The sequence below is a fragment of the Arvicola amphibius genome, chromosome 15, assembly GCF_903992535.2.
Source record: "Arvicola amphibius chromosome 15, mArvAmp1.2, whole genome shotgun sequence".
Classification (NCBI taxonomy): domain Eukaryota; kingdom Metazoa; phylum Chordata; class Mammalia; order Rodentia; family Cricetidae; genus Arvicola; species Arvicola amphibius.
In genome coordinates, this window is record NC_052061.1 from 35,369,508 (window position 1) to 35,396,233 (window position 26,726).

A 26,726-nucleotide genomic window follows, 5' to 3' on the forward strand; every position below is an offset into this window, starting at 1 on the left:
AGACTTTCTGTATACAAAGTGATCCGCCACAGCGACTTAGATCATTTTTCTTTCTCCATTAAAGTTAGTGCCCATTATACTTATTTTTTGATTTTTCATGATTGTGACAATCTCTAAGAAAATGTTCAGTTCTCTTGCCTAACTCATTTTAATTCCAACAGCTCCAGTGGCCTTATTTATTACAGGACACTGTTGGCTGGTCTCTTGCTATAGCTTAAAATTCTTTATGTTTTTTTATAACCCTAGTTTTATTACTAGAGGGTTTTTGAGAGTGGGGATAGGGAGGAACTTCTGATGAATTTTAGCAAGGACTTTTTGGTACATTAACACAATCGTATGGTTCTTCATTATTGACATAATGATTATACTGAAATCAACATCATTGCATTCCTGGGTTACACTCTTTATATTGTCTGACTTAGTATCATGAATAATGTTGTTGAAATAAACATCTAACAGATCACTTAAAAATTCTTTGGCCATAGCTGTATTTTACACACCCACTCATATTTATATGAGAGACGCATAGAGTTCTAAGGCATCTGATGGTAGCTTTCTTTACATCACAGGTCTCTGCTTGAATGTTACCTTCTCAGCACCTACTACATTTCTATTCTTTCTATCCTGGTGAAATCTTTCTTATAACACGCATCAACCTCTGCCTAACTATGTATTTTACTTGGTTTTGTTAGTCTCCTTCCCATGATTAGAATGTAAACCTGAGGACCTTGTGATTTATTTTAGAGTATTCCATCCCATGGAGGAGTATTTGGGCTAATCTGGTATCTCCCTACCCTCTGTATTGGAGAGTGAACCAGGGCTTTAAGCATGTTTGCCAAGAACTCCACCACTGAAGCCATAGTCCCCGCCAGCCCATCAATAACAATTTCTGAACCCAATGAATGTATGAAAAGAAGTTAGAGGAATCTGAACACTGTAGAACAGACCAGGCACCAACCAAACACAGCCCACAGCCTGGAGGTGGAGAGACATGTACAAGACCCAGGGTTCTGACGATGAAGAGTCCATGCAGGTCCTACAGGAACCTGCCCAGGAGACTCTGTGACTCTATAACAAACCTCCCAGGTATTCTCAGGGTGTTGGGGTGTGGCTGCCAAAGACAGCTGATGGAATTGAGATCGAGAGAAAACTATCTATGGCTCTCTGATAAGTGACAGAGGCTTTCTGACATACCTCTTCTGGAAGGCTCCAAGAGGCATGCTCCCGGAATCCTTGATGACCTAAGGTCATGGCAGCTCAAAAGTGAAAAACTGACTGGACCATCTTACCAATGAGGAGAGAGCTGAAGTTGAGATGTGACTGGTCAAGAGAGATGAGGGGGTCTGTGGTTTTGCCCACCAGCAGGAAGGGGACTGAGATATTGTGTTCTGGGATACAGAAAGTCCAGAATGCTTCTGTGATGTCCAGGTGAGCAGGCAGGAACTGGAACACAATCTAAGAAGACAATTCAAAGAAGGACAGTGAGAGGCACTTCTTCCTTGTCCTTCTGGAGACCTACTAGTGTGAGGTGACAATTTTCCAGGTTGTTATTACCATCTAAAGTAGGTGTGGCTATACAAGCAATGCCAACCAGTTTTCCCCGCCTTTTGAGAACAGTCATCTATCCCATCCACAGACTCTGCTGATTATACTGTTGTACTCTGTGCCATTCTTTGGATGACACAGTTGTAGTGGACTGAACTGGCACCAATACCAAAGAAAGACAATCCACATGTCTGTCAACAATCTGGCATATAGCCCAATTCAAAATCATCACCAGGGCAACAAGATCTCTCTCTCTCCTCTGCCTGTCTCTGAAATTCAGAAGATAATAAGTGACTGGGCTGGGTAGCAGTGGCACTGATGGGGATGCATACCATGAGGGTGAGCTGGGTCATGGCATGCCACAATCTGTCTGCTAAGTGAAGATACAAAGGAGCAAAAACATAACAAATAAAGATGAGAAGAAACCGACTGGTAGAGAGAAAATGGAGCAGATTGCTAGAAAGAAACAGAAAGATCTGGAAGAAAAGTCTGTAGGTGCTTCCCCTGGGGGCTAACATGAATTTGTACTTGATCAATCAGGATTGAATAGGAGAAAATTAGCATTTGGCAAGGTCCATGCCAATGACACGATAATGCAGAAAAGATGTTCTGGAAATACGTCACACCAGGGACACTACTGTCACCCCACATCAGCAAGTCTTGGATGACAGATGCTGCAACTTACCTCTCCAGGAACTGGGCAGGGTCTTTGACACATTTATGGGCTGTGGAGGAGTACATCCAAGAAGGACCACAGCTATGGCGAACCCAGCTCGTGGAGCCTATGTTGAACTAGTTGGCTTTGGGAACTGTCAATATGTAGAGGCCAAGGAGAGAGTCTACAAATACGCTTTGTTTTGTTTGGGAAGGGTTAAAAATAATGAGCTTACTACCAATACATAGGATGGAGAGAAATACAGAAATTTGGTGTCTTCAGAAAAGTGTAGGAGAAGAAGCCACCCTGGGTTTATTTGTCTGTGTGGTGATCATCTGCCAGAGGAGAGGAAGAGCCAGCGGGTCCTGGTGCCTTCACTGCCTATCATCCCCCCTCCTACTTGCTTTGTTCATTTGGGTGATCTTATAAAAAGCATTAAATATTTTTTAAAAGATTTTATTTTTAAATTATGTGTGTATGCATGTGTCTATGTATGTGCATATGATTACATGTGTCCAGAGGCCAGAAGTGACAGATTCCTTTGGAGCTGGAGTTATAGGCCTGTTATAGGTGTTAGGAACTGAACTTGGGTCCTTTGCAAAAGCAGAAAGCATTAACTCTTGCCTCTCCAGCACCAACACCAGCATTTTAATTTATTCTTACTTATGTATCTCTGTGTGTGCACACGTATGTAAGTGTGTGTGTGTGCCGAGCATAGACATTGAAGGTCAGAGGATGGCTTGTGGGGGTTGGTTTTCTACATCCACCATGTGGGTCTCAAGTTTGGCAGCAATCACCCCTACTTGCTGAGCCATCTTGCCAACTACCAGAAGGTATTTGAATTCATAATTTCCATTTCATGACTGTCAAGTTCACACATAAATCTGACCCTCTGCCCTATATTATTGTGAAGATATTTAGGATCAAGTCACAAATTAGGACTCTGTTCTTACTTTTTGCCTTTTTCATTGGGAATGTAAAGACATGTCCCTTTGCTGCTGCCAATCTTTTAGATATAGATAGTTCTTAACGTCCTCATACCACAAGCCCAGGGATCCCTAGATATTTATGTCTGGTTCCCCTCTGCTCCTTTAATATTCACATAAAATCCTGTCAGATACTGGGGCTTTTCCCACAACCATCCAAGAGAACACAGATCTATCTTCTTACTGGGGTTGTACTTGATAGCCACTCAATAAATACTTGTCGATCAATGATTCTTATCAATGGTATTCTCTCTTCACACATTTGCTATGCAGAGATGGCTAGAATTGCGGGGTTCCCAGCCACACACACCTCTGCTTTCTTTTCAGGATGAATGACACCTTTTTCTGTAAGGCACACAAAGGCTGGAGGGTGCTGCAGGCTTTCTGCTTCTTCAGAGGTCCAGCAGAAAGAGTAGGTGCTATTGGTCGGGTTCAGGATGGTAAAGGTCCTGGCCAAAGGGAAAATTGACAGCAGAAAGTGAGGGAATGCATTAGAAAAATTCAAGAAAGTTTAGGTAGAACTGTCACAGTCTCCTCCTAGAAACCAAAAATGATCTGAGAACTTCATTGCTGTAGAAATAAAAATACCACCTCCCCCTAGGATCTAAAGGATAATGGGAGTCCTTGACTTTGGAATGATAATGCTCCCAAGGCCATATGTGTCAAGAAATGCTCTGTGGTCAAGGTGGGGGGTGAGGGAATACAACTTTATACATATATACAGATATATATCTGTATATATATGTATTTCATTTCACACACATGTATATGTATATATGTCCTAGCAATGCTGAAGCATGCATGGGTAGCCTGTATATGGTGGTTCTATTGAACTTGTCCATATTGGGTTTCATTGTTTATTCATTGTTTAAGTTGATGAGGACAAGTGACCAGGTCTCTTCCTCAAGGGGGCACCAGATCTCATTACAGAGGATTGTGAGCCACCATGTGGTTGCTGGAAATTGAACTCAGGAAGAGCACGCAGAGCTCTTAACTGCTAATCCATCTCTTACAGGATGGCTCAGCCATTAAAGGCTAGGCTCATAACCAATACACACACACACACACACACACACACACACACACACCCCAAAACTCCCCCTCTGTCAAAATTATGGACATGGGATCCAGCTTCATTCATGCACCAGTTCTCTTATATTAAATATCTAGAACAACCCCCAGGACATCAAAACATGTCTAGGTATCAGTATAGCTGGCCTCTCTGAATTCTATCTCTGAGTTTTTTAGAAGGACAGATGGGTATGAGTTCAGCCAATGCCAACCCACACGACTCACTGGAGATTCTTTCCTCCTATTCCCACACTAGTGAACTCGATCACTCGGGTGTTTGGATCGAGAGGCCCAGCGCCTGGTCCTCGGAGTTCTGGGTTGCGCCGATGACCACTGATATAGTCTGATTCCTTCAGGTCAAAATGGCATAATGGCAGGACGCTTCGCCCTCTTGTGACCAGAACAGGGCCTTGCTCACCTGATGGCAAGTTGGGAATTCTGAAATGACAAAATTATTTTAATTTGATTTTATATCTGTTATTGCTTTCTTAGCGGGTTGGAAATGGATATTCTGTCCAGCAGAATGTGAGTTCTGCATGAGCAGAAGGTGGCTTTTCTTGACCGGCAATCATTTGTGACTTGACTGGCAATTCTACATGGTACATATTCACTAAATGTTAAATGGATGAGTGGCTTGCATATGAAGATCCTGAGTATGGGTCCCTCTGTGCACTTACATGTGGCTCCAAGCTTTTTCCTCCTATCAGTGTTAGATGCTAAAAGGAGTGCTCACACTCTGAGTCCACTCCTGGGCACCTAATAGATTACAGAGAAGGACCTGGAAATCCTAAAAAGAAATTATCCTAAGACCCTTGTAGACTGGGATGCATGCGAACAGATTCAGCCTCAAGGCCGAGCAGAGGTGGCCCTAGTGTGGCACAGGTCTCTGCAGTGTGAGAACCGGAATTCACAAACTCTGACAGTGCATGTAGGTCTCTGTCATCCTTGGACAAGGCTTACAGAAGAATTCCCCTGTGGAGAAAGACCCACATCTGGGGCTTGCACTGATGCACGCCTTTGCTTATTTTTCTCTCACTGGACACCAAACCAGACCAGCTCCACCAACCCATATTCCCCTCGTATCTATTTTATTGTGCTTACTGTGGGCCAGGCATTGCTCCAAGTTTTCTGCTTAAATTAGCTCATTTAGTATTCCAAATAATTCTACATTATAAGAATTGCTGCTTGCACTTTGTATATGAGATAGAGGAGTCTCAGAGAATGGAGAAGGAAGCTTTCTCTAAAGGGTAGAAGATGCCTGGTTGAGAATTACTCTTATTCAGTGGAGCACTGAGCGTAGCCAGGAAGGGAGCAGTAGGCAGGTGGAAGCGATGGGCGAGTTGATAAGCAGGGCTTAGATAACATTCTTCTTGTTCTCTAAAGGCTGGCCCTTTTAGACTCCCGGGCCCCAAGGTGACTAGGGTGGGAAAGGACAGTGGTGGGAGGGAAGAGGAAGGTAAGAGCTAGAGGCTTGGGGAACACATTTCCTTACTGGCAGTACAGGGTGCTCTCGAACTCCCCAATGTCCATCGGGGAGAACTTCACTTTGATCTTCTGAGTCTTCCCAACAGGCACAATGCCCGAGGAGGGTTCCACCGAGAAGGGGGATGGAGAGACTTCCGGCCAGTGGTCCAAGGCGCTGTCCAGGGTGCTGCCCGTGCCCTGACTAAGCTGATCTTTCTGACTGGAGCCTGAGGGAGGATAGAGAAAAAAGGGATAGTCTGCAGTGGCCCTGGGAGGCAGCCCACTCACAAGTGCTTAGGGACCCTCTTTGACATCTGGGGACCCATCTGTTTTAGCAGGTATATTTAACCCTGGACGCAGTAGAAAGGAACCAACTCATTTCCCAGGTGACTCGTGAAAAACACATCTATTAATTTTATGGTGTTTTCAGATTTATTTCCTTTTGGCTCAGAGAGGGTAGGTCAAGAAAGGGTTTGTGGATTTTCTGCATCAGGGTGATGACCTATGAACAGAATTTGTGGAGAACCATTGCTCTAACATAGGGGTTTACAAAGCGGGAGTCCATGGATAAGGGCCCATCCGAACAGTCTGTGGGTCTCCACAACTGAAACAAGAATGACACTTTACTTACCTGCCAGGTGCGGGGCCCTTTGCTAGTGCTTTGTGTGTATAAATTTTACACTTTGGCCTAGGTATAAATTCTTTCTGGAAAAATAACTCAGAGTTTTCACTAGTTTTTCTTTCTTTCTTTTTCTTAAAGAACATTTATTTTTATGTGTGTGAGTGCTTTTTCTGCATGTGTGTATGTGCACCGCATGCATTTCTGGTGCTACAGGGATCAGAAGAGGGTGTCAGATTATCTGGAACTTCAGTAACAGTTGTGAGTCACTTTGGGGATGCTGGGAACTGAGCCTGAGTCCTCTGCAAGAAGTAGCCAGTGCTCTTCACTGCTGGGGTATTTCTCCAGCTCCAGGACAGTTTTTAAAGTGGTCTGAAATCTTCCAGGTTGAGAACAGGAAGATAAGATTCCTAGTTATAAGTGATGTGAGCCATCAGTCTGGAGGGAAGGAATCCGGGAGGGGAAGAGGCCCACACGGCTATGCAAACCCACAAAGCCCATGCTCTGCCATCTCTTAACTACTTTGAAAGCCCTGTCAGCACAGCTGGCCTTCTATAAACAGGTGACTCAGGTCAAGCCCTGGGGTTTATCTGGCATTGAATTTACCTTGATCTGGCATGGCAAAGCTGACTGCCTTGCAGGTATCTTCCGAGGTCCAGTTGAATTCTAACAGCACATGTCCTGTGTTAATGAGGTCAAACCTGTGGGTGGATCAGGACCAGATTTCAGAATGTGCTGTCCATATTTTTGCCCTGCCTGAGTACCAGTTGCACTGTTTTTCAAAGGCAAGTCACTTCATTTCTTAAGGTTTTTTTTTTTAAATGTCTGAATTATATTCTTTTGTGCACATACATGAGTATGTCACATTTTCTTTATTCATTTGACAGTGGACAACCAGGCTGAAGCTCTGGCTGCTATGAAGAGTCCACACGGGAGAGGCAAACATCTCCTTGACATGTGGATTGTCCTTCCTTTGGACATATGCCCAGAAGTGAGCTAGCTGGGTCACGTGGTAGGTCTAGTTTCAGCTTCATTTTGGGAAACCTCTTTACTGTCTTCTATAAGTCTGTCCTTTTAAGCAAAATGGACAGAGCTGGAAGATATCATGCTGAACAAAACAGACAGAGAAAGACATGTATCATGTGTTCTCTCTCTCATGGGAAGTTAATACATTTAATCTCAAAGTAGAAGAGCGTAGCGTAATGATGACTGGGAGCTGGGACGGATCAAAGGGAAGGCATGGACAGAGAGGTCGGACAAAAGGTATTACAATGCAGTGCAGCGAGAGCAGTCAGTCAGTGTGCTACAGTCTACAAAAGCCTCCCATATACTTTATAAGGAACTAGGGGAGAGGAGTCTGAAGGTTCTGCCTCCAGATACATGTTAAGGAATGGAAATTCTAATTATTTAGATCCAGTCATTACATACTGTATGCTTGTATTGAAATAGCACACTCTACCCTGTAAATATGTCACATTATTACATGTTAGCCAAGAAGCAAATATAAAATAAAATGACTAAAAACAAATACAGCTAGGTGTCGTGCACACCTTTAATCCCAGTACTCGAGAGACAGAGACAGGCTAGTCTCCATGAGTTTGAGGTTAGCCTGGTCTACATAGTGAGTTCCAGGCTAGGCAGAAACACTTAGTGAGACTCTGTCTCAAAAAACACATTTTGAGACAGAGTCTTGCTTCTATATAGGTGATTATAGATTGGAGCTCAAGATTTTCTGGTCTCAGCCTCCTGCAGAGTGCATTACCATGCCTGGCTGAAAATCTTTTTAAAAAGTAATTTTTAAAAGCAATTTCATCAGAATGCACTCAGTTAATGTGCTTTCTTTTTTTTTTTTTTTTTAAAAAAAAGATTTATTTATTTATTATGTATACAACATTCTGCCCTCCATGTATGCCTGCAGGTCAGAAGAGGGCACCGGATCTCATTATAGATGGCTATGAGTCACTATGTGGTTGCTGGGAATTAAACTCAGGACCTCTAGAAGAGCAGGCAGTGCTTTTAACCTCTGATTCATCTCTCCAGCCCAAAGCACTTTCTTTGTAAACAATGCAAAATATTTATGTAAAGATATAAAGAACTTTAAAACGCCACTGTTTAGCCCTTAATGACAGTTTTCCTGGTCGTCTTAAGCGTTCGGAGACTTACTCAAATACTCGGGTCTGGTAAACCAGTGTTTCCTTAAAGAACACGTCATTCGTATGGCACTGATACGACGCAAAGTCCACGTTGGCACTGATCTGGATCCGCAGCTCTCGGTAGTTTTCTTCGACTATCGAGTGGGCTGGCTCAGGGTCTGTCTCTATCACCTGGAACAAAGGCAGCCAGCCACATCCTCAGCAGCGCAAAGCCAGCCCCCCACAGCAACACCGGGGATGGCACACTACTTTAATCTCCCGTGGAAACGAGCATGAACCCACAAATGCAGCGTAGGGAGACATGACTGGCAAACCTTCAATAGGTCGGGATGAAAAAGAACAGCTGAACAACAGGTAATTACTGAGAGGATTAGAACCACGTGGGCATGGGGTTTGGGTCAGATGGTCTCTTTTTGATTCTACTACATGTACTGGCTTTTTGGGAGCCTAGTCTGTTTGGATGCACACCTTCCTAAACCGGGATGGAGGGGGGAGAGCCTTGGACTTCCCACAGGGCAGGGAACCCTGACTTCTCTTTGGACTGGAGAGGAAGAGGGATAGTGGAGGGAGTGGGAGGAAAATGGGAGGATGGGAGGAGGTGGAAATTTTAAATAAATAATAAAAAAAGAGGACAGAGGAGCTGGGCGTGGTGACGCACACCTTTAATCCCAGCACACAGGAGGCAGAGGCAGGTGTGCTCTGTGAGTTTGAGTCCAGCCTGGTCTACACAGTGATTTTTCAGGATAGTCAGGGCTAGGTAGAGAGACCTTGACTCAGAAACAAAAACAAGGACAAAAACAAGAACAAAAACAAAGGATAGTTAAAAAAAAACACATGTATTAATTAAACAGAAAACAAATTGCAAAAGGGAAGGACCAACAGAATCGTTTAGTTGTGAAGAGTTTGAAAACTTTCGGTGAGATGGATCAAGGAAACTGCAAACAACAGGAATCATTAAAGGGGTGCATCACCAGCAATCCCACAGATCTAAAAACATGTGGACAATTTTTTTTTGAAATTATACATAAAATTTGGAGGGAAAAGAAAACTAATTTAATAAAATTCATGCAAGAACAAATTAAAAAGCATTAAATAACTGCATAGTAAAAAAATCTTAAAGTAAAAGAAATTGAACAAAAACGTTAAAGAAAACAATGGAAAAACCCTCTTGCTACTAGATGACTGGATATTTGCAAGTCTTGGAGAAGACCTAGAAAAGAGAAGCACCTTGTTAACAGGAAAGACAAGTTAATATTCTAAAATTGTCATTTGTTCCCCCAGTGACTGAGAGCTGCAATCCAATTCCACATTTCCATTATGGATTTTAATAATATGTGGCAAATGGATCCAAAAATTATACATGAGAAAAAAAAAGATTAAGAATGACCAAAACACTCAGAACTAAATAACATGGAGTAGGAACTTCCCTGCAAACATCAGGGCTGATTATGGAACTACAGAAATAAGCTAATGTAAAAGTGTCTCTGGGATGAACAAACTGACAACAGAATGGAATAGAGAACAGAAATGATCCAGGCACATATAAAACTGGGCTATGACACAGAGTCCCAGCAGCTCACGAGGAAGTAGAAGGGCTGACCAAACTTGGCAAGGTAGTTACCTCAATGAAACTAGTTATCTCAAGGAAACTAGAGCCTTGTTGCACATCAGACAGAATTTCCACATGCACGAAAGGCTTAAGTATCAAAAGAAAAGCTCGGATTTAAAACTACGCAGAGTGGTGAATATAGCATGTGTGTGGGGGACGAATTTAAAAATAAGATACAAAAGTAATAAAAGTAACAAAAAAACCTAATAACTTTGACCACATTAAAGTTAAGGATATTTTCCATGCTGGAGGGATGGCTCATTGGTTAAGAGCACTGGCTGCTCTTCTGGAGGACCCAGCTTCAATTTCCAACACCCACATGACAGTTCACTGTAGGCCCATATTTCAATATGGTGCGGCAGCCAGGCTCTGAAGCCATAGGCCCCCACCTGATGTGGTCACGTAGCCTTGCAGACAGGCTGTCACTGCCCTAACAAAGGCCAGGATGTACTGCTCCTTTCATTGTTTTTAAAAATGTAGATCGCCTGGGGAGAGGTGTTTGCCAATGCTGATGACTAAGTTGCAGGTGTTTCCCTAGCCCTGCATCTCCTGGAAAGAGAATATTAATGAGGTATCCACCTTGGGTTATGGCTGGGGGATAAGAGATGTTTTGTATAATAAACATGGGTAGATCTTCAGGATGGGGAGAAGCCTGAGATGCCCTTCCATGATGATGGTGTAAGCTGTGTCTGGTTATTTCTCACACCTCCATACCGGTCCAGTGAGAGAAAATAGTTTTCTATGTTGGGGCCTTTGGTCCCTGACAGTTCACCACCTGTAACTCCAGCTCTAGTTGATCTGATAGCCTCTTCTAGTTTCTGTGAACACTGTAGGCACATGGTGCACATACATATAAGCTGGCAAAACACATATCCATAATCTAAAAATAAAAAAATCTTTAAAAACTTAAGAATAGCTTTTATTTATCAAAACATAAAGGGGCTGGAGAGATAACCTAGTGGTTAAGAGTGAATGCTGCTCTTGCAGAGGATCTGAGTTTTGTTCCTAGCACCCATGTTGGATGGCTCACATTACCCGTAACCATAGCTCCAGGGGATCTGATGCCCTCTTCAGACTACTGAGAGCACCTGCACTCATATGTACATACCCTGAACCACACATGCATATTCAGAATGAAAATGAAGAAAGATCTTAAAACATATGATGTGGGATTCCCCTCTGTATGCTGTGAATATGTCTTATTACCACAGGTTAATAAAGAAGTTGCTTTGGGTCTATGGCAGTGCAGAATATAGTCAGGCTGAAAGAGATATATAGAGAGAGTAGGTGAAGTCAGGGAGATGCCAAGTAGCCACCAAAGAAGACAGACACTGGAACTTTACCGGTAGGCCACAACCTCATGGTAAAACATAAAATAACAGAAATGGGTTAATTTAAGATGGAAGCGCTAGCTAGAAATATGCATGAGCTAATAGGCTAAGCAGTGTTTTTTTTTTTTTTTTGTTTTTTGTTTTTTGTTTTTTGTTTTTTGTTTTTGTTTTTTGTTTTTCGAGACAGGGTTTCTCTGCAGCTTTTTTAGAGCCTGTCCTGGAACTAGCTCTTGTAGACCAGGCTGGCCTCGAACTCACAGAGATCCGCCTGCCTCTGCCTCCCGAGTGCTGGGATTAAAGGCGTGCGCCACCACCGCCTGGCCTAAGCAGTGTTTTAATTAATACAGTTTCTGAGTGATTATTTTGGGTCTGGATGTCTGGGAATGAAGAAGCAGCCATCTGCCTGCAAACATAAGGAAAAAAGTCAAGCAGGGCGGTGGTGGCGCACGCCTTTAATCCCAGCACTCGGGAGGCAGAGGCAGGCAGATCTCTGTGAGTTTGAGACCAGCCTGGTCTACAAGAGCTAGTTCCAGGACAGGCTCCAAAGCCACAGAGAAACCCTGTCTCGAAAAACAAAACAAAAAAAAAAAAGAAAAAAGTCAAGCTGTAAATTTGTTGAGAATATGTATGGACACGTAACACAAATGGAATTTCTTGAAGATATAAGAACTTAAACAAAGGATAAGCACCATAACTAAAAAGTGGGCAAAAGGCACAAAAAGCATTCATGTAAAAGGTAGGCTGCATGGTCAATGCTCAAATGAAGAGCTATCCAACCTCATTAGTAGTTAGAAAAATATAATCAAAGCTCATAATCAGAAAATTTCCAAGTTATACAAATGATAAAAGCCAAAATGCCTTGCTTAAGATTCACAAGGCTGTGGGCTTATCTCCAGTATCTCATAAACTAACCAACCAACCAGTCAATAAATCACAAATAACCAACCAACCGATCATCTAATAGACCAACATCCAACCAACCAATCAACCAACCAACCAATCAAGCAACAACCGACCAACTAACTAACAACCAAACCAACCAACCAACCAACCAACCAACCAACCAACCAACCAACTTCCCAAAAGTCTGACAAGTCCAATGCTGGAAAAGATGTGGCTCACAAAACTCCTTTGCTGTAAGAGTGAAAACTGGTATAGTGAGTTTGGAAAGGCTGAGCACCTCCACATGTCCCCTGACTTAGTGACTGCACTTGTAGAAATGTAAACATGGATGCCAACATGCACAGAAATGCTGCCCATAAGAGAAAAATTTTAAATTTTAACTTTCATGGAAAAAGATAAAAAGACTGGCATGTATACAGTAGTGAAGTAGATTCATAATAGCCACATGTAACCATGATCACATACAATAACTGATGTGGGATTCCCCTCTGTATGCTGTAAAGATGTTTTATTACCATTGGCTAATAAAGAATCTTCTTTGGGCCTATGACAGGGCAGAATATAGCCAGGCGGGAAATCTGAACAGAGATGTAGAGAGAGAAACAGATGTCCTGGAACCTTACTGGTAAACCATGAGCCTTGTGGTAAATTATAAAATAGGAATGGGTTAATTTAAGATATAAGAGTTAGTTAATAAGAAGACCGAGCTAGTGGCTGAATGATGGGGTAGCTGACCAATCCCTTGTCTGAGGGGTGTGACCCCTCCAGGGCACAAAATACCTTTAAAAGATCTGTGTTTTGGTGGTTTGCTCTCTTGGTTCCCTGCTCTTCGCTGGAACTCTGGCTCTGTAAATTTCTCCCATTTTCTCCTTTTATTAAAGCTGAGTATTTCATATACGGCTAGTTTGGTTATTTCCCATTACCGACCGACCATGCCCGCTACAGCTGAGCTGTGTTGCAATTAATATAGTTTCTGTGTGATTATTTTGGGTCTGGGCGGTCGGGAAATGAACGAGTAGCCTCCACCTACAAATAACCTTAAAAACAGAGTTAAAAACCCCAGCTTCACCTCAGTCCTTTTAGAACGCTCAGGTCAACAAGCCATCCATTGAGGGAGTGATGGGATGGTGATTACCTCTAGGAGGGAGACAAGGTGATGGAATGACCAGAGCCACACAAGTATTCAGGGCCTAGTTCCCTTGATGAATATGGGTTAATTCATCATGGAATTCAAAAGAAAATGGCAAAGAATGAATGCAAGGGGCATGTGTGGGCCAAAGATGAGATCCCGTCATGAACTGAAAGGTCTAACTACTCTAAGTCCAGACACCTGATGGAAATGGCATTTCTGAAGAAAAAGGAGGAAGAACTTGCTGGAGCCATTGTCAAGACTGCAGCGGATCTGTCAACTAAGACTATGCGCATTGTTAGTGAGGGCGGCGGGTAGGGAAACCTAGTCTGCCGCTTTTGGAACTAAAGTCAGATGGGAAACCTAGTCTGCCGCTTTTGGAACTAAAGTCAGACGCAAACCTTTTTCTTTTCCACAACGAGACACTGAAATTGAGAGCATCAGGCATCTAAGCATGGTGGACTGGGCTCGGTCTGTATTTCATGTGCCCTGGATACTCACTTTTCGTTTTGTGGTCAAGTTCCCTGGTGTGTTTCGGGGCGCATCCACCCACTTGACTGTGCGCATGCGGTCATCCCAGTCAGGGACCTGGTCTGCAGGGAGCTGAAATACGATCTTGGAAAGCGTACACTTGACAGTCATCTTCTTCAGACTGATGGGCACATCTGACTTCAGGGTCACCACCACGTCCTTGGAACAGCCAGGGTGGAGATGGCCTACCTAGGGAAAAGTCTGGTATTTATATTTTGGGGAATTCAATCTTAAGGTTCTTTGGTGCCTGATGGTGACTCGAAATACATGATCTAGGCCTATATAGGAGATCGACTTAAATACATACAAGAGATTCTTTAAAATGTCATCACAAAGTGAGGCACAGCAGCTCGTGCTATGAATCCTGGCACTTGGGAGGGTGAGTTACATTTGCCATGAGTCTTAGACCAGCTTAGACTACAGAATATGTTTCAGGAAAGTCTGGGCTAAAGAATAGACCTTCTCTCAAAACAAACAAGCACACACATCATAAGAAGAACATTATTATGGATGAAGAAAGTGTGGAATATATACATATTAGAGTACTACTTGGCGGTAAAAAACAATGACATCTTGAATTTTGCATGCAAATGGATGGAAATAGAAAACACCATCCTGAGTGAGGTAACCCAGGCCCCAAAAGATGAACATGGGATGTACTCACTCATAATTGGTTTCTAGCCATAAATAAAGGACATTGAGCCTATAATTTGTAAAAAAAATCCTAGAGAAGATATATAAGAAGGTGAATCCAAAGAAAAACATATAGTTATCCTCCTGGATATTGGAAGTAGACAAGATTGCCGGAAAAAAAAAATGGGAACTTGGGGGTGGGGTGGGATGGGGGGATGGGAGGATGGGGAGAGAAAAGTGTGAAGTGGAGGATGGGAAGAGCTTGGGGGAATAGGATGGTTGGGATATAGGAAGGGTGGATATGGGAACAAGGAATTATATATCTTAATTAAGGGAGCCATTCTAGGGTTGGCAGAGACTTGACTCTAGAGGGGTTCCCAGGTGTCCAGGAAGATGCCTCCAGCTAGTTCCTTGGGCAGCTGAGGAGAGGGTGCCAGAAATGTCCAGATCCTATTGCCATACTCATGAATATCTTGCATATCACCATAGAACCTTCACCTGGCATTGGATGGAGAAAATGACAGAGCCCCATATAGAAGCACCAGATTGAGCTCCCAAGGTCCTGATGAGGAGCATAAGGAGGGAGATCATGAGCAAGGAAGTCAGGACCGTGAGGAGTGCTTTTACCCTTTGAGACGGTGGGACAGAGCTAACGGGAGACCACCAAGTCCAGTCGGAATGGGACTGATGGAACAGGGGACCAAACGGGACTCTCTGAATGTGGCTGACGGTGGAGGAGGACTGAGAAACCAAGGACTACGGCGATGAGCATGAACTCTACAGCATGGACGGGCTCACTGTGAGCCTTGTCAGTTTGGTTGCTCACCTTCCTGGACTTAGGGGGAGCTGGGAGGACCTTGGACTTAACATAGTGAAGGGAACCCTGATGGCTCTTTGGCTTGGAGAGGGAGGGAGTGGGAGTATGGGTGGGAGGGAGGGGAGGGAAGGGGGAGGAGGAGGGGAGGAGATGGAAATTTTTAATAAAAAAATGAGAAAAAAAATAAAATACACTTATAGAAAAAAAGGAACATTATTAATAGTTACCAATCTCTTACTTGCCTCAAGTACTATTCTAAATACTTGAGCAGTTTTTCCAGTCCCCAGGACACCCTCTGAGAGGTCCAGAGCGACCACTCCCACTTCACAGACGATAAAACCTGAAAACTGCTTAAGGTCTTTGACACTAGCAATCTGGGTTTGAACTCAAGCTCTATGACTCCAAATGCCGCCCTCAACCACCTGATACTTACTCATTATGGTTCATATAAATAGCTGGCTCAATACAGTGTACTAGTTTCTAGAAAGTGATCTAATGACCCTTGCGTCCCCAAGATCTCTCCAGGGTACTGTAGAACACAACTTTCATTCTAATGCAGAGATGCTGCTGGATTCTTTCCCCCTCCTTTGCTCACGAGTGTGCAGTGGAACTTACTAGAAGTTAAAGATGATGATGCATAGTCGGACTGAAGTGGAGAGAGCAGAGCCCATATGACTCTTACTAAACCAGATATTAAAGACATTTATTAGTATGTAAAATGGCTGGGTGTGGTAGTGTCCACTCATAACACAGATATCCAGAAGCCCGAGATAGGAGAGTAAGAAGCTCAAGGCTAGCCTGGGCAACATAGAAGAGCCTATCTTAACAAAAATGGTGGAAGGATTCTGCCCTTATCACATACATATTTAAAAATATAGCTATTTTTATAAAATATGGTATTTGAATTAAAATATAGTTGATCTATTGCACTTTCAAACAAGTGTGTTTAAAAATATCCTTAATTTTGGGAACTAGAGAGATGGATCAGTAGTTAAGAGCACTGGTTGTTTCTCTAGAGGACCCAGGTTTGTTCTAAACATGCATATGACAGCTTACAACTGTCTGTAACTCCAGTTCCAGGAGACCTAATGTCTTTTCTAGTCTATGTGGGTACCATACACACACATGGTGCACAGACATACATGCAGGCAAAATGCCATACACATACAAGTAATAAAAAGAGAAATCTTAAAAACATTCCTAGTTTTAATTTCTAATAGCTTAACTATCAATTATTATAATTCATGCGGATAAAACTTCTTTGAGAATTCTTAATACTGTTTAAGAGTATGGAGGAACCCTGGCATGAAAACGCTTTAAGGTGCTCAAATACACTGGATGTAAAGGAGATCCCATTTGGTAGAATAAATGGATTTGTGATTTATCATAGATAAAGACATTCAAACCAACACTACCTACATGCATACCATACACATGACAGTCCTCTGACAGGGAAGACATTCTCTCTCCTGCCTCTGGACCGCAAAGACTGATCAAGCTTTGGATTGCTTAAGCTATATGCATTGGGTGCTCTGTGCACATACAGGAGTGCACAGTGTAAGTGAGCTGCTGGAGGCCTAGCTCTGTCCTTGGCAACTTAGATTATCCCATCCATTATGCTCTCTCTGCATCCTCATAGGCCAAATGTGGATAAGAAAGACTGCATGAATTTGGCAAGGCCTTGGAACTGGATAAGGGACACAGTGTGTGATTAGTTTTCTGTAGGGGTGGATTTGGGCTGAGATGGCGTTGGAATCTATCAGGAGCCTAGGCTGGCCTGGAACTCACTATGTAGCTCAGGTTGGTCTTGAACTTGGAGTATTTCTGTCTGAGCTTCCTATGTGTTAGGATTTGCAGATATGAAGCACCATTCTTGGCTTGCTGAGCCACTTCTGAAGGCCATACTCAGGGGGACACAGGTCTACACTCTGGAATAGGAAACTAGGGCCAGTAGTCATTTATCCAGGCCTCCAGAGATTTCCTTAAGTTCTTCCCTAAAGCAGGATTTGTTAATCTCCTCTTAGACCACGGGGCCCTGAGCACTGGGTCTGAGTGTGGGATGGTTACTGGGCAGTTTCTTAGTTCAAGATGCACATGTCCCATTCCATGCACCCACAGGGATGGGGTGGCAATCACACAGGGGTTGGCTTAGGCCCGAGGGAGCCTGGAACCCAGTGAGTGACTTCTGCTTACCTGTGGGGAGAAAGACAGCGTAGCTAAAAGGGGCCACTCGAAGCGAATCACATTCCCTTGGCTGTGATTGGTGATGGTGAAGCTCACGTTGTAGTTGTTCCCAATGTGGCAGTACCCGAACTGGATGTGATCCAACAGGGCAGCTAGGAGTCAGAAGCAGAAGGCTGGTGAATCCTCCCTGTCGCCTTTAAGAGCTTGCTTTGTAAGAGAGGCCTATCTGGATAGATACTGTATCTCAGTCACAGTTACCCTTTTCTCTTTGGATGGTTATACATGAAAAACTTTGGATCCCTGGGTAGAAAAATCTGCCTCCCAGGGATTGATCAATTTAACCATCTATCCATCCATCCATCCATCCATCCATCCATCCATCCATCAGTTCTACCTATCCACCTACCTTGGCTCTTCTATTTGTTTAAGAGAAAATAAAGATCCTAATGTCATTTGTTGGGTGAGAAAATACAATGAAATATTAGATTGTTAGATAAAATATAGGATTCTCAATTAAATTTGAATTAGAGATAAACAATGAGTAATTCTTTATGATAAGCATGTCCTATGCAGTACTTTGGGGACGTCTCCCCAGGATCTTATCAGAAATGGGAATTTCAGACCTGCCCTGCCCTTCAGGAACATAATCCACTTTTGAATCCGATTCCTGGGTGATCATGTGCGTGTTAAAGCTTAAGACACGTGGTCTCTAAACCACTGAACCTTCCACTTAGGGACTGGACTCGGCACGGGGAACATTTCATCACAATCGTTACCAAAAAGCATTTGACAGTATGACTGACTCCTTTAAAGTGAATGTCCCCAAACATATATATATATATATATATATATATATATATATATATATATATATAGCTATTGATTGTTTATCTGGAACTTAGTTTTCTCTGGAATACCACTATTGCTAAGCCTGAGAATCCCATAAAGGTATGGAATCTAGACCTGGATTACTGCCAGCTCCTGTTTGACCCTGACTAGAGCAATGCCATCGCACAGCTTCAAACAGGAGGGAAACACCAGTTCCAGCAAGAGTGCTGATTTCACCCAGGTTGTACATTCCAGGACCATGATAAGCTCCTGCGGCTGCTTGAGGAGCAGGCCAGCAGCCTACAACACCACGTCTCCCTGGGATCTTATCAGAAATGGGAATTTCAGACCTGCCCTGCCCTTCAGGAACATAATCCACTTTTGAATCTGATTCCTGGGTGATCATGTGCGTGTTAAAGCTTAAGACACGTGGTCTCTAAACCACTGAACCTTCCACTTAGGGACTGGACTCTGCACGGGGAACATTTCACATCACAATCATTACCAAAAAGCATTTGACAGTATGACTGACTCCTTTAAAGTGAATTGTAAACTCAGCTTCAGAATTTCCACTCCAAGACCTCACTTCTGCCTCTCCCACCTGCCACCAAGTCCTCCATGGCACTTTCCTCAGCGATCTCTATGACCTCAGATATATCCGAGCCCTCCAGGCTAGCGGAACCCGTCAGCCCATGGATGTTGTCCAAGGTGATGTCATCCTCGTAGCTTTCTCCCACCAGGTGAATCATGGTCTCCTCATACTGGTTGTTGATCACCGACAGGTGGATGGTGCCTGTCATTCTCCCAATCTTCTTGGAGTGGAAAAAGACATCGAATTCAGCCGTGTTTCCAGGAGAAACAACCAGGGAGGCTGTGTGGGCTTTTTTGACTGTAAACAGAAGACAGTTTAGGATACATCTCCAGGAAGACTATGCTAGAAGGAAAGCATCCCCTTTTAGGGCACCGGGCTACTGGTGATGTAACCGAGCACCAGCTGTGGCTTGGTCCTGAGAGGCCCTGGCAAACCAGCTTCTGAGAGCCATCACCCTACGGAGGGCCCCTACTACTCACCTTTTTCATTCGGTATGTTTTCCTCTATGATGTAGATGTAGGAGGTGGTGGGTCTTCCTTTGAGAGAGAAGACTCCTAGTTGGTCTCGCAGGTCCACATGGAGCTGGCAGGAGGAAAGCCGGGTTGAGTGGTTGGGCTTACAGGTTGCTTGTGAATTCTGAGTCTGGGTTGTGATACTGTGCTGTATTTTGGGGGCAAGAACCTCCAAAGTCATTGTATTTAATATTCATTTTTTATTTTCTCTTTCGTTGCATGCATATGTGTGAATGAAATGTGTGTGTGGGTGCACATGTGTGTGCAGATGTGCATGTGTATGGAGGCCTGAAGTTGACAGTGTGCTTTCCTCTATTGTTCTCCTCTTTGTATATAAGCAGGGTTTCTTGCTGAACCCAGAGCTCAATGAGTCAGGCTAGTTTAGCTAGTCAGTCTGTCCCAGGGATCTTCAGGCTCTGCCTCTTGAGTGTTGGGATTACAGGTGACTGCCAATCCCTGTCCTGCTTTTATGTAGGTTCTGGGGATCTGTAGCCTGTTTCTTATACATGTGCATTAAAAGCTTTACCTATTGAACCACATTTCTAGCTCTAGGATTCATGGTTTTGAGAGTCTTAAGAGATCTATGTAATCAACGTTAGAACTGGATAGAAAAAGTGGGTATTCAAGTCAGTCAGGCTCATCTTTTAGCAGCTGAGTAGGAACTGGAGGCCCAAAGGTCATAGGTGACCTTCCAGACTACACAGTGCCAAAGTGGGTTGCCAATGCTTCTGTTACACAGACAGACAGCTGAAGATATATTCCAAACTAATGAAATGGAAACAAATACCCATAATTCTATAAAGTATTACATAACTGTGATTTCCTAGAAGCTAGCATCTCCTAGGTACTATGCATTTTCTAGAGTCATGGTAAACATCCTAGCAAGATCGTAGGAAAACCAAGGTGGAACTCTGACCAACTTCAGAGACAAGTGGTTTCTGGTCCAGTAGAAAGCGGGCATGGCTAAAGTCAGGCATTTGATTTTAGGTGTAAGAAATCTGACTTTTTTTTAGAAGGCAGCTATACTGACTATAAAAAAATAATTGGCCTAAAGGAGGAAGAAACAGAACCACTGCACTGCAACAAGAGATTATATATTTAGAAATAAACCTAATAAGAAACTAAACGGGGGGGGGGCACTGAGAAGGCCCAGTGGGTAAAAGACGCTTGCTGTTGAGTCTGACAACCAGAATCAGATCCCAGGGCCCACAGGGTGGAAGAAGAGACCTGACTCCTGCGGTTATCCTCTGGCTCCACACTCTCGTGTGTGCACAGCATAGTGAATGAATGCAGAAAGGAGGTACCGTATGGAGGGGCTTACATTTTAGAAACACGGAGATCAATGTCTAACGAATGGACAGGAGCCTAAATGTTGCCCCGGTGGACAGTTAACTCTAAAACCAGAAATTCTCCCAGATAATCCAAAGATTTTCATTTTGATTCCCATGAGACTGAACTCTTTTAGATGTATTTTATTATATGTATGTGGACGTTTGGACTATATGTATGTCTGCATACCATATGTGTGCTTGGTGCCCGTGGCGTTTAGAAGAGGATGCTGGGAACCAAATGTAGGTCCTCTGTAATAGCAACCAGTGCTCTTAACCATTATGCCATCTCTGCAGCTCCTCCCAAGGACATTTTTTAAAGGAACGTTACAAAATGATTCTTACGCTTATATATGAGCTGAATTTACAAAATTTTTTAAGAAAAAATAAAAGAAAAGTTAGCGGGTTGCAGGACCTCAGTGAATGAGACTGTAGAATAGCATTTTTTTTCAACCTGTGGGTCAGGTCATGGCCTCTTTGGAGGTCAAACAACCCTTTCACAGGGGTTGCTTAAGACCACCAGAAATATTCATTATGATTCATAACAGCTGTAAAATTACAGTTATGATGTATCAATGGAAATAATTTTATGGGGCTGGAGAGATGGTTCAGTGGTTAAGAGCACTGGCTGCTCTTCCAGAGGTCCTGAGTTCAATCCCTGGCAACCACAGGGTGGCTCAGAACCATCTCTAATAGAATCTGATGCCCTCTTCTGTCCTGTTTATGCATAGAAAGACAGCACACTCATAAATATCGATAAATAAATCTTAAAAAATAAAATAATTTATGGTTGGGGTCACCACAACAAGAGGAACTGTATTAAAGGGTCGCAGCATCAGGACGGGTGAGAGCCACTGCTGTAGAGGATTTATAAAGTCACAGCAATGAGAAGCATGTAGGGTGCTGTCACCATACAGTTCTTTCCTGCCATGAGCCCGGAACTGCAGAAGCTGCAAGACAAGGTAAAGCAACATGGTCTGGCTAATGTCACCCCACGTGTCACCCTCAGCTGATACCTGGGCAGGGATGGTGCCATTGTTCTTAAGGATGAGAGGCAGTTTCTCTGAATGGCCAAGCAGAAGCCTCTTAAACAGGAGCAAGGGGTTTCCATGTTGGGTATATAGAGTCGGTCGGATGACTGTCACTCGAGGGAGGGTCCCCTCACCAACGATATCAAACACCAGACCTCGGCTCCTGGCCAGGTTGCTGCAGGGGACAGGAAGAGCAAGGCGGGCTGAGACCAACCTGGCAGCAACACTTTATTACAAAACCACAGCAGAGGGGCTAGCTGGTACCTGGGCAAGCCATCCAGAGTAGCCTCGAAGATGCACTGGTAGGTCTGCATGGTCTGTGGCGTGAACAGCACTGTGACGAAGGCATGCGAGCGACTCCCAATACACATCTTGCTGGGCTCCACATCGAAGATGTCAGTGATGCGGGCTGATGCCTGTGAAGCAGAGCAGCACCAGATGGGTTTAGCTACTGTGCATTTCTACTGGGGCTTACTGCTCATCTCTCTGCCCTGCTGCGAACTCTCCCTTCTCCAAGATTGTGCTAGACAAGCTCAATTACCTTCTGAGTCATGGGTCCTGGATGGAGTGGTCCAGAGTCTGGGGACTTACTGCCAAGCAACATCTGGCTGCATGTGGCTAGAACATGAACTCTGACTCAAATAGACAAACCAAGCCAGTCAGCCAAATATTCTCACCACCACCCCATGTTGCCCCCAACCAACTAAATTAATAGAGTTAATATGGAGCTGAGTTGGAAGCTGGCTGAAGGTGCTGGCGTTATAATGTCTTTTGATCTGGGTCTGAGGTCTCTGATACACTGATGTGATCCCCGTGTCATTTGGGTAAGCCAAATGAGTTTCTCTGCCTTGTTACTTCAATCGTCATGACTAGAGTACTCTCCTTTAGCATTCGCCCTGTGTCCTGCCCAATGAGGGGCTTTGAGCCCGATGGACTGCCAGCGTGGCTTTGAAAGGACTTTTTCATGCTCGTGAGCACTAGGCAGAAAACAGTGCAGCCTTACCCACTTGTTCTTTGGACAAAGCGCAGTAAAGTTTCACTGCTTTTTCAAAGGGATTCCCTTTACGTCTCTTTACTGGAGAGGAGGAGATGTCCAAGTCCACCATCATAAAACTTGTCTCTTTGGAAGTCAGGCTTCTCAGATTTTTGTACTTTTCATGCAGAATGAGGAGTGAGCAACTCCTCGGTGCTCTACAGTATCATTAGGGAAAAAAGACTGGCTGTCGCCAGTGTCCCAAGGTGGTGATGAGGGATTACATGGTCTCCTAACTCTCTCAGGTGACGGTCTTCCAGGAATGCACGCAGCTTTTGGCTGAGGCCAACCTTGGGGACCTCCTCCACCCACATCAGCCATGAACAATGAGAGGTCTGGGGCATGAGAGCCACACAGGATCAGACAGCACATTGTTCTGATAAAGTTAAGTAGTATTTGAAGCATACACTGAAAATTCAGGGTAGAGCAACCTGTTGATTCAGTCCTTTCTTGTGCTATCTTTGAGGTTTTTTCCCACCACAAGGAAAATGGCTTTAGTATAATTTGTCCCAGAGAGAGAGGAGAGAGGAGAGAGAGAGAGAGAGAGAGAGAGAGAGAGAGAGAGAGAGAGAGAGAGAGAGAGAGAGAGAGAGAGAGGATGGTTTTAAGCTTAGCAGACCTCTGAAGTGGGCATTCATTATTTAATATGAATGCTAGCTATATAGTCCCACGACATGGAATAGAGGAAGAACTGAGCTTTTCTGAGCCTTAGTTAGTTCCCTTAGCTATAAAATAGGAATAACAACCAAGTCTGAAAGAGATGTAGACATGAAAGAAAGCAATAAAGAGGCAATCAGTTAACAGAACTCCTGCCACACAGGAAGGCCTCAATTCCCATTCTCTATTCCACCGGACACCTGTAGCCTGACACTACAGATCTCCAAAGCTCCAAGTCTCCCTGACCAGAAGAATGGGAGATTGGAAGCTCACCTTCCTGAAGTTGGTGGCCATCTTTGGTTTCTCTTCCAGTGTTGGTACATATCAGTTACACAGTGAGTTCAACTGGGCAGACAGATGAATTAATTGCCCATTAGTATGTACCAATTTAGTACAAAGGTATGCGCAGGACACACATATACATATATAGTCCCTAGCCTAAGGGAAGTGGTCTTGTGACCTCACAGAACTTCTAACAGGACTTGAGAGCCTCATGGTTTCTACCTAGGAGCGGGCACTTCAGAGCAGGGCCTTCCCAGGGTTCCTTTTGTGGCTTTATGCCAATCAAAGAGGGCTCCAGGCCACAGGGCACCTCCTACCTTGTTGGAGACGGGCTTGACTATGATGTTGATGTCACAGGCGATCTTTCCCACATTGCTGATCTTGAAGCGAGCCTTGGCCTGATAACCCACCAGCACGTTGCAGAAGATGAACTTGTTTTCGTCCTCCACATATAACCCTCCACTCTGTATAGTCTGCAGGATGTGGTACAGGTTGGGGCTGGTGCAGATCTGGTGTTCCTCAAATATCAAGACGCTGTTGTCAGTCACAAAGGCTAGGGAATGGAGGGGGAACGTGAGACCGTCTGGCTGCCAGAATCCTGGCCTTCTGCTCTCTGGCATGCTAATCTGCATTAAAAACTTTAAAATATTACATTTAGTCTCTCCCTTTCTCTCTGAATGTGAGTGAATGAATCTCCTTTGTGGAGCTCATAGGACAACTTTCAGGAGTCTATTCTTTTCTACTACGTGGATTCTGTGGATTGTGCTCAGTGTGTTAAATTTGGCAGCCAGCACCCTTACCTTCTGAACCGTCTTGCCAGTCCAGGATATTTGAATTTTGACAAAGGAGGATCGCAGGCTAGGGTTATAGCTTAATGAGAGAGTACTCGCCTAGCATACAGAAGGCCTTGGGTTCTAGCCCTTGCTTTTCAAATATACCATACAGTGTGAGGGGACCGGACAAAGTCTGTTGGCTTCCTCATCTGTCCTTTCTGGTTGACACATCTCAATTAGCCTTTTCCTTCCATTGGCAAGCAATGGTGAGAACCAAGGTCTTGGATGGACTTTAAGAGAGAGGAGAGAGTTGGCATACTCTGGTTTGAGGCTCTAGGGAGCTTAGAGGCAAAGCTTTACCTGAGCTCTTGCTGGGTTAAATGCTCAGTGTGTTCAGTTACTGAACATTGCTCTGTGAATGTGCTGTCCACAAAGAATGGCCTGAGGGTGGCTCCTCAGTCCCGGGCCACATCCCGTGCCAGCTCATTTCTCAGAGAGCACCACTCATCTGGGGACCTAGTAACAGACCCCCGAAGGCTAAGCATCTGGAGAAGCAGATTCTCTTCTCTATGTTCCACGGCTCTAACAACAAATATGGCTGAAGACCTGGGAAGAGCGTCTAAATTTTCAGAGAAAACAGTTCAGCCTTGTCTGCGGGACATCTTTAGAGGGACTTTCCTGGAGGAGGAGGGGCTGGCAAGTGCTAATCTTTTAGGAGTGTTGTCCAATCGGAGTTGCAGTACCTGGCAGGCATGCTTCAGCAAGGAGAGTGTAAGGAATGCCGGCAGGATTTTCTCTAGGGTCTCGGTCAGAGATATCAATGGCCAGAAACTCTTCACACCTCCCCACAGGGTCAGCCATGCACTCCACGGTGATGACCTGCTGTCCTCCCGAAGGGATAGAGCCAAATCCTGGGTATACGGTGAACATGCCATGGGAGAAGCGGGCCTGCAGAACAAGGATGGGCAGGGCCAGGTGGAAGGAAGCAGAGTGAGTAACAGAGCTGAGATAATGAAACGGGAAACAGTGGGGCCTCTCTGCCTGCAGGGGCAGAGGCCCTGGGTCCTTGTGATGCATGGGTTTTCAGGGCTTCCTTCTGAGCAGTCTCAAGGAAACAGATAATGTGTACATTATACAATACTTAATCTAGATGGGAGAATCTCAAAGCCACGTGGGTCAGGTGGGATGCAGAATGGACCAGCAGTTGAGACAATGGGTTTGGAATAAGATACTGTGGGTCTGAATGAGAACGGCCTCCATATGCCCATGTCTTTGAATGAATACTTGGTCCCCAGTTGGTAGAACAGTTTTGGGGAAGGATTAAGAGATGTGGCCTTGTTGGAGGAAGTGTGCACTGGGGGTAGGCTTTATGGTTTCAAAAGACCATGCCAGGGCTGGAGACATGACTCAGCAGTTACGAGCACTGACTGCTCTTCCACAGGACCCTGGTTCAATTCCCGGCACCCACATGGCAGCTAACAACTGTCTGTAACTCCAAGATCTGATGCCCTCACACAGACATACATGCAGACAAAATACCAGTGCACATAAAATAAAAATAAATAAATTATTTAAAAAAGCACATGCTAGGCCCAGTCTCACTCTTTGCCTCTTGCCTGTGGATTAGGATGTAAGCTCTCAGCTGCTGCTCCAGTGAGCCATGCCTGCCTGTCTGCCACTGTGTTTCCTGCCATGGTTATCATGGACTAACTCTCTGAAACTGCGAGCAACCCTCTCAATTAAATGCTGTCTTTTATAAGGTGTCTCTTTATAGCAATAGAACAGCAACTAAGACAGACATTCTGGGATCTGAACTCAATTCCCAATATATATTGTTTGACCCTGGGAAAATGACATCTCCGAGTCTCAGTTGATCTCTAAATGTGTTTGGCACGATGGACAGTTGGAGGGTTAAAGGAGAGAATACCGTGAACACATACTATAGCATATAGTACAGAATTAGTGCTAAAGAGAATGCCATTATAAGAGAAGCCCTCACACGTCCCTGCAGACCCCAGCCCTTCACCTCCCACTTGTAGATAGCTGTAGCAAATACTTGG

The 26,726-nt window shown here is 44.2% G+C and overlaps 1 protein-coding gene across 1 annotated transcript in view; it reads right to left on the bottom strand.

The window, feature by feature from the left end:
* The window catches only part of Hydin (HYDIN axonemal central pair apparatus protein), a 325,609-nt gene that overhangs the window by 25,133 nt on the left and 273,750 nt on the right, over positions 1 to 26,726 (bottom strand). The window contains exons 59-72 of the mRNA XM_038312407.1: positions 25,410 to 25,614; positions 24,211 to 24,446; positions 22,186 to 22,337; positions 21,907 to 22,096; positions 19,530 to 19,632; positions 19,060 to 19,347; positions 17,640 to 17,782; positions 13,967 to 14,185; positions 8,504 to 8,664; positions 6,947 to 7,041; positions 5,750 to 5,948; positions 4,483 to 4,695; positions 3,497 to 3,635; positions 1,290 to 1,455 (exon numbers count right to left, since the gene is read on the bottom strand). Coding sequence (XP_038168335.1) covers positions 1,290 to 1,455; positions 3,497 to 3,635; positions 4,483 to 4,695; positions 5,750 to 5,948; positions 6,947 to 7,041; positions 8,504 to 8,664; positions 13,967 to 14,185; positions 17,640 to 17,782; positions 19,060 to 19,347; positions 19,530 to 19,632; positions 21,907 to 22,096; positions 22,186 to 22,337; positions 24,211 to 24,446; positions 25,410 to 25,614 — 2,509 coding nt within the window. The remainder of the gene's footprint in view (positions 1 to 1,289; positions 1,456 to 3,496; positions 3,636 to 4,482; positions 4,696 to 5,749; positions 5,949 to 6,946; positions 7,042 to 8,503; positions 8,665 to 13,966; positions 14,186 to 17,639; positions 17,783 to 19,059; positions 19,348 to 19,529; positions 19,633 to 21,906; positions 22,097 to 22,185; positions 22,338 to 24,210; positions 24,447 to 25,409; positions 25,615 to 26,726) is intronic.